We start from the raw sequence: 7,356 nt of genomic DNA, 5'->3' as shown, positions 1-7,356 counted from the left end.
CCTGGTCCTCAACCCGGCCCGCAGCCCGGCCCAAGCCCGTCGCCATGTGCGGATCCGACAACGCCTCCTCCTTACGGTCCCGGCGCCTCTGCCTCCCGCAATCTGCGCCAGATGTAAGCCTTTGCAAGTGCTGTCCACCTCCTTCATGTCCTCAATGAAAACCTCCTTGTATTTTCCTCTCTGGCTCACGGTTTCTCCAGTACCATCCTACATATCTGGGAAATGAATTTTTCTTAGCAACACTACTTGTACATGATTAGAACACCTCGCCGATTAAAGTACCTCGCACAGAGACGCTCACCATGCGTGTATGTGGTCATGATGGCGTCTGGCGTTGTCTGATCGTGTCAATCCGAATTCTCAATTCTGCCCTAAACCGTGTGTGAGCTTGAGTTTGATTTTTGCGAACCATCCCTGTTTTCTCTTATTGGTACAAAGTGATGAGCAAACGCCTTTTAACGCGGTCCAGCGTCCTCGGCTGCAAGCATGGCACGAATCGCCCGGCCGAGTCGATGCTCAAGTTCCGCCTCGACTAAATTTGAAAAATGGCGACTCGAAACTGGTTCGATACAGGGGTGAATAATAGTACCCCTGGTTCGATACGACCCCACCAACCTTCACTGATACAGTCCACCTTCATTGTAGCTCAGAGAGAAACCACTTGTCGCTGGTCCCAGACGAAGTGTGTCCCTCGATGTGAGCGTAGAGTCAACTTTATCCCAAGAAAATTGTTGGAATATTTATAAGACATTAGGATAGTAGCGCAGGTAATGCTCAGAGGTCGACAGTAAAGTATCCGAGAGCAACCGCCACAAGCAGGGGTAGCATCATGATGACACCGTACAGAAACATCTAGACACCGCCTGGATCCAGGTAGTTCGCAGGACGATATCGTTTACCTGCACCGAGTAGTTGTTTTCGTTCGAGACCAGAATGTACGGTAGCCAGCTCGCCAGACCTGCGTGGTGGTTTGTCCAGATCCCGTCCACACACACGTCTAGCTCATGTCGGCAACATGAAAGCAAAGGCGGAATCCCTACCGCCGTCTAGTGCCTCGCGTTTGCACAGCGGGCAGTTGCCGTTGCGGTGTTGGAGCCACGGATCGATGCATTCTTGATGGAACTCGTGGTCGCACGGCAGTACCTTGAGCCAGACGCCGTCGTCAAAGGTCTCGAGACAAATCGAGCACACGTCTTCGTCTGATTTTACCTAAGCGAGCCGTTAGTATCATCTCCTTGCCGACAAAAAGGTGTACTAGTACATGGTATTGCCGCATCGGCAAGCGTCGTGCCGCCCGTGTTCGTGCTACGATCCTTCATGTCGAGCAAATCGACGACCGTGCTGGTATCTACCTGATTGCTGGTACCAAGCAACGATCTTGCTCAGCACAAAGCACAGCGCGCTGCGGCTCCGTCAAAATGTCGGTAATAAAAACGCGAGTACGGACCTGAGAAGGACAAACATCACTGAGGTCGAGAGCACGTAGAGCACGATGCCTTCAAAGATGCTATGCTGCCGAAAGGTCGCCACACCTAACATTGTACACTATGTCGAATATAGATCAGACAGATTGTTGTACCTTGGCCGGTGCTGTTGAGTGTTACGAGCGGCGGCAAACTGTCTGCCTGCTTTAGCTGCGCCAAGAGAGCCTCGCCGGTCTGGTACGCGACAAAGACGGACGGAATGACTATGGCTGACACGTTGCCGTCCGAGATCATGTGCACGCCCCAGACTCTACACAAGATGCGGCTACTGGACTCGGGCAACGAGGCGAACTTACTCGTCGTGGACCTTGGGCTTGTCGTCCATGACGACGATCGCGCTTGCGTTCGCCTTTTGCGCCTGCAGCGCCTTGTACGCAAAGTTGCACTTGCCACGCACGACGAGCACGATGCGTCCGGCCACGTCGTTCTCGATCGCATCGCCACACGCGTCGAATGGCCGAGCTGCCAACAGAATGGTCACGCTGCAACTTACAGGCGGGAGTCATAGCGTCTACCTGACACGATCTCGCCACGAAGAAGCTCGGGTATGTCGTCCGAGATGTTGCGCCCAAAGTGGGCTGGGCTACGAGACGCATGAGACGACGACGTCGCAACCCGCGCCTACATGTGGCTGGCGACGGTGCAGCATGGCCTATACGCAGGAAGACGCCAGCCTTAAGTTCGAGCGCCAAGAAGCATGGGCATGTACCGCTCGATCACGAGCGCGGTCGAGGCCATCGCATGGAGCGCTAGCAGCAGCGCCGTCTTCATCGTCGTCGGCCTTCGCGGAACAGTCGAAAAAACGTGCTCAAAAATGGACATGAGCCATACAGCCATACGATTGGCCAAAAAACGTTTCGAAGATCTTTTCCACCAATCAAAAGGCGTCTCAACCCGTCCACGCTGCAGCGTCGGCAATTTCCGAAGAAACGCAATCGGAAATCGTTTTCGGCGCGTGGATCCAATCAGCGGCCTTTCCCAACTTTATGACCAAGTCAATATACGCGCCACAAAGCAGGCCAGTTCAAACTAGCAGAACGGCAGACTGTGCATGGACTCTCACTATCAGTCTCCTCTCTGTAGCTCTGCTCGTCACCATAGCTCAGCTCGTGATTACGCTGCGGAGGACGCGACTATTCGAATGCATCTGCTTGCCGATGGCTCGACTACATGGCGCCGCGATCTTCGAAAGATTCGATTTTGCCTCTTCTTGAACAACACCATGGTGCGTGGGCACGCGGCTGGCGATGGCTGCTGACCCTCGCGTAGGCCACAACGTCGGCTTTCGCCCGGTCCCGCGCCGCCCTCCGCAAGAAGACCAAGCCCGTCAAGAAGGTACTACTAGTACGTCTGCATTCAATGTGGCGTAACATAAGCGTGTAGGCGCTCGATGAGGAGCAAATGGAGGAGATCAAGGAAGCATTTAGCCTCTTTGACACGGACGGGAGCGGCTCGATCGATGCGCGGGAGCTCAAGGCGGCCATGCGGGCGCTGGGCTTCCAGGTCAAGAAGGCCGAGGTGCGCAAGATGATTGCCGACATTGACAAGGACGAGAACGGCACGATCGAGTTTGAAAACTTTGTGGAAATGATGACCAGCCGCATGGTACTACGCCATTCATCGTCGTTTAAACTGCAGACGCATCGAGTAGAACTCGCGCGATACGCGGGACGAGGTGATGAAGATCTTCAAGCTCTTTGACGACGACAACGTACGTGGCGAGACCGGCAATGGACGATAGAGTCGGTGTCTTGTAGACGGGCAAGATTTCGTTCAAAAACCTCAAGCGCGTGTGCTCCGAGCTCGGCGAGAACCTTACGGACGAAGAGATGCAGGTAGAGAGAGACAAGCGACATCGTTCCCAGTACGCTTTGCGCATAGGAAATGATTGACGAAGCCGATCGCGACGGCGACGGTCTCATCAACGAGGTGCGAATTCTGCTATATTAGTCGAAGCGACACGAGAACCTGTAGGATGAATTCTTCCGCGTCATGAAGAAGCGGTCGGGCAACCCGTTAGACGACCTCGATAGCGACGACGATTAGCGTTCTTGTATCAACGTACTCTATCTCCGTCTCGAATATGCAAGGCTCCTACCAAGTGTCGCTACATGAAGAGCTGCACACTCCCGCAGTCGATGTTTGCAAGGGACGGAACTCGATTGAGATTAATTGTTGATTTACCTTGAATTGGCCTGTTGTAGCAGTAGACCTCTCAAACCGCTCGCAAGCATATACTATTACGTGGCGGGTAAAAGGCGCTTCTCGCGAAGCTGATCGAGGATCGAGCTCACTGCAGAGACCTTTCGGTCGGTGCGACCTGGCTTGGCCGCGCGAACTTTGGCGAGGATCTCGTCGACGCCGCGCTTGATGATCCGGAGCTCCTTGGATTCGGTGATGACGTCGACAACGTTGCTTTGGTGCAACACACTCGCCCGCAGCAAGACCGAGCCAGCACTGTCCGTCTCCAATCCAAACGACGCCTTGTGAACGTCAAAGAGGCTCTGCAGCTGGCCTTCGCCACCGAGGAAAAAGTTGCGTCGCTCCGCGGCCACGGATGGTAGTCGAGGTCGCCACAGCTCGATCGAAATTGCGTCGTAGCGCCCGGGCATCGTCGGCAAACACACGCTGCCGTAGCCTTCGACATAGTGGCGCTCCCATGCGTCTCGACAGAGGAGCTGGACAGACACGCGCACCCGTGGCGGGGCACTGTCTCATGGAGCGCGGCCAGCGTCACGGTCACTTGAAGCGGGAGACTCCAATGCAGCAGGCCATTTCGGGGCAGGCATTGTTGCGTGCAGCCAGACTGGAGCACAAACCGGGCGTCGATGGGGTCCCACGTCTCGGGCGGGCCCACCCACGTGCCGTCCGTCTTGTCTAGAAACACCACGTATTGCAGGTACCGGGGACGCCCGAGCAGGAGGCCTTCGTCGTCCCGTGTCAAAAGCGTCGTTGCGACCACGTCGACGTACGAGACGATGCTCGAGCTGGGCTCAGCGACGCCAGCAAAGCCGCAGCGCGCCTCGAAGGCCTTCCGTGCGCGGTCGTCAGCCGCCGCTTGGAGCCGGTCGAGCTCGCGCGCAACTTGGAGCTGCGTGTAGCTGTCGTCCGGATGCAGATTCTGCGCGTTCACGAGAATGTACTCGTAGTGGCTGCCGCGTTTCGACTGCAGCGAGGAGGGTTCGAGACACACGAAATCGGTGGCGCCTTGGGTCTCCCTTGAAAAGCCAGGGCGACAGACGAGGAGACGTGCGCGCGGGTAGTAGCGCAGCTCACAGAGCACGTGGTCATCGAGATCGCGGATCTGGTTGAGCTTCTTCTTGCGCTTGTACAGGTCGGAAGGAATGTCCAGAGACGCCATGAGGTACATGGTCGTGAAGGCCACTTCGCGCGTCGCGACGTGCGTCGATGGCGCGTGGCGCTGCAGCGCTATCGCAGCCATCGCCATGTCGCTCAGCGGCTCGGTAGACGTCGATATGGCCCGCGTCGTCTCCTAGGAACGATGCATCTGACTTTCCAAAGTGCAAAGTCGGAGGTACCGAGCTCGGCACATAGTTGTCGCGGTCCGTGTAGCTATACAGGACCGCATCGGCAGTCACATCGAGGATCTCTTCGTTTGCTTCTTGGCGCTGCGCTATCGTGTGCTTGTACTCGACCTAGTCGAGCCTGAGCCGCCTTTGGAACGCAACATCGCGACCTCGAGCGCCGACGCGGCCTTGGCGCTCTGGACGACCACGTCGCCCGCTGCGCGTGTGTTGAAGCGGCGAAACTCGCTATACGTGTCATAAGAGGCATGCACATGGGCGAGCGTCGGCGTACGCGGGGCTAAACACCTTTTCCTGCCACTGAAAGGAGCGCGTCCACTCGTCTCTGGTCGTGCGGCCGGCGCGGCTGGCGTCGCCCTCGGTCACCTACGCCGTCAAGTGACCCTCCTACGTCGAGGCATGCGTACCTTGCGCAAGGTGACGTGCACCACGAGGTGCTCGATCGGGTCGCGCAGGTGGTAGTAGCGCGGCAGCGCCATCGTCGTCGCCTCGTCAAAGATACCGACTTGAAGTTGGTGCCTCTTTTTATTTTAAATAATTAAATAATGTCAAAGGCCACATGATACAGTGTATCGGAATGTTTGTATGGTGGCCGCGATCCGGGGAATTGTATTTTGCCTGCGCATGGGTCGCCATGGCGTGACGAGGCCCGAGGTCGTGGTCCTCGTCGCCCTCGCCGCCGTGAGCCTCTACGTCTATGGCCTTGCCCATGGCTTGACGCTGCTGCCAGCACTGCTCTCATTGGGCGTCTTGTTCCGAGGCAGTCGCGCGGCGATACCACCGCCGCCACCACCGCCGCCGCGCCGGCACAGCCCCGCACCGAGCGACACGTCGTCGTCGAGCGACATGGACAACGACGACGACGACACAGATTCGATGCCACCAACGGCGAGCGACGCCATGGACCGCCGGCGGTCGTCGGCCGCGGACGCCGACTGCTTGCACATGCTGCGCGTGACCGACGAGGTCGGCTCGGGCAGCGACGTGCGCATCGTCATGAACTCGGCGTCGCCCGTGCCCTTCGAGAACGACCTCTTTGCAGGTCACGTGTACTTTCTCGTCAAGACGGACCCGCCGAATGCGACGTGGCACCACCTCTTTGACAAGCGCAAGCGCATGTTCTGGATCCAAGTGCAAGGTCGCTTCAAGCGGCAGCCGCGCGGCGTCGTGTACCTCGGCGGCGAGCTCCCGGACCGCATCTCGCTGGCTTCTTCACGCGCAGCCTCGCGAGCGTCATCATGAGCATCATCCAGACCCTCGTCAAGGCCGTGCACTACGCATTCGGCGACGCGCACGAGCTGCCGCACTGCGTCTTTCCGCTCTACCAGTCGGTCGACGAGATGGTCATCACACCACCTGGCGAGACGCCGCCTGTCCTCGGCCAAGAAGCCTTCGGCGAGTCCAAAGCCGAGCACCTCGGGCGCATGAAGACGCCGTGCGGCACCGAAGTCTACGACCTCGACGCCACCTACACATTTCACTTCCACACCATGTACGTCGACTTGACGCAGTGGACGATCATCAACCTCCCGGGTATGAAGGACGTCGCGCTCACGACCTTCTTCGAGGGTCACCCGCTGCGCCTCGTGTGCTACGACGTGGTCGCCGCCAAAAGCAGACACGACAAGGACGCGAAAGACTATGTGTTTTGCTTCTCGGTCGCCTACACGACGCCCGATCCGCGCCGCCACAGCCGCGCGACGCTCCTCCTGCCGGCCATCGACCACAACAGCAGCGATGACGACCCTTCGCTCGTCCCAGAGATGACACCGACGACCACCATAGTCGGCGTGCCGTATTGGCTCGAGATGGTCGACTTTGCGTTGCGAAAGCGCTGCGTCGTGTACCTCGTCGCGGTGGCCGAGACGCTCGCACTGCAGACGGTGCACTCGGCGGCGTGGCGCCCGTCGGCGCCGACGCAGTTGCATGTCCGGTCCCGCCTTTGCCGCTACACGGCGATCGAGCACCAGCGACGTGCGCTGCATGAAGCGACGTCGACGGTCGTCGCGGCGCAACCCTTGCTCTGGCCACCGTCCTCGGCGACGCGGCTCGGCGTGCGCATTCGGACGCAGCACCGGCAGCGCATGGTCTTCCAGCAAGAAACGCTCCGCGCTCTTTCCAGCACGTGTCTGCGCCAGGAATTCGTCGTGCTCACGCAAGACGGACTCCATTTGTACCGAACGCAGTCCAAGTCGCCCGTGCGTAGCATCGCGATCAACCTTGTGCTTCGCGCGAGCGCGGTTGCGTGGTGCCCCGGCCTCGACCACACGTTTGTGGTCCAAACGCTGTATGAAACACTGTATTTTGCTGTCCCGAGTGCGCACGCC

General features: G+C 58.4%; 4 protein-coding genes across 4 annotated transcripts in view; 2 read left to right on the top strand and 2 right to left on the bottom strand.

The window, feature by feature from the left end:
• Positions 1 to 720: 720 nt before the first annotated feature.
• Positions 721 to 2,255, bottom strand: SPRG_04675 (hypothetical protein; the record flags this gene model as incomplete). Its single annotated transcript, XM_012343082.1, has 10 exons — positions 721 to 852; positions 900 to 997; positions 1,041 to 1,209; positions 1,262 to 1,305; positions 1,353 to 1,402; positions 1,448 to 1,532; positions 1,580 to 1,734; positions 1,781 to 1,946; positions 2,000 to 2,067; positions 2,194 to 2,255. 10 exons carry the CDS (start codon positions 2,253 to 2,255, stop codon positions 775 to 777), a joined length of 975 nt encoding a protein of 324 aa, XP_012198472.1. The 3' UTR covers positions 721 to 774.
• Positions 2,256 to 2,631: 376 nt separating this feature from the next.
• Positions 2,632 to 3,680, top strand: SPRG_04674 (caltractin). The gene is made up of 7 exons (XM_012343081.1): positions 2,632 to 2,709; positions 2,754 to 2,819; positions 2,868 to 3,089; positions 3,136 to 3,195; positions 3,242 to 3,319; positions 3,366 to 3,413; positions 3,459 to 3,680. Exons 1-7 carry the CDS (start codon positions 2,707 to 2,709, stop codon positions 3,528 to 3,530), a joined length of 549 nt encoding a protein of 182 aa, XP_012198471.1. The 5' UTR covers positions 2,632 to 2,706; the 3' UTR covers positions 3,531 to 3,680.
• A 23-nt stretch (positions 3,681 to 3,703) lies between these two features.
• On the bottom strand, positions 3,704 to 5,508 carry SPRG_04673 (hypothetical protein; the record flags this gene model as incomplete). The annotated part of the gene is made up of 6 exons (XM_012343080.1): positions 3,704 to 4,149; positions 4,173 to 4,977; positions 5,024 to 5,140; positions 5,182 to 5,257; positions 5,304 to 5,395; positions 5,437 to 5,508. 6 exons carry the CDS (start codon positions 5,506 to 5,508, stop codon positions 3,725 to 3,727), a joined length of 1,587 nt encoding a protein of 528 aa, XP_012198470.1. The 3' UTR covers positions 3,704 to 3,724.
• A 145-nt stretch (positions 5,509 to 5,653) lies between these two features.
• Positions 5,654 to 7,356, top strand: part of SPRG_19674 (hypothetical protein) — a gene marked incomplete at both ends in the record, with an annotated part of 2,546 nt that continues 843 nt past the window's right edge. The window contains 2 exons of the mRNA XM_012343238.1: positions 5,654 to 6,198; positions 6,252 to 7,316. Coding sequence (XP_012198628.1) covers positions 5,654 to 6,198; positions 6,252 to 7,316 — 1,610 coding nt within the window. The remainder of the gene's footprint in view (positions 6,199 to 6,251; positions 7,317 to 7,356) is intronic.

This window comes from Saprolegnia parasitica (genome assembly GCF_000151545.1).
Source record: "Saprolegnia parasitica CBS 223.65 unplaced genomic scaffold supercont2.12, whole genome shotgun sequence".
NCBI lineage: Eukaryota > Oomycota > Saprolegniomycetes > Saprolegniales > Saprolegniaceae > Saprolegnia > Saprolegnia parasitica.
The sequence above is the reverse complement of the archived record's forward strand: the minus strand, read 5'-3'. Positions and strand labels throughout refer to the sequence as shown.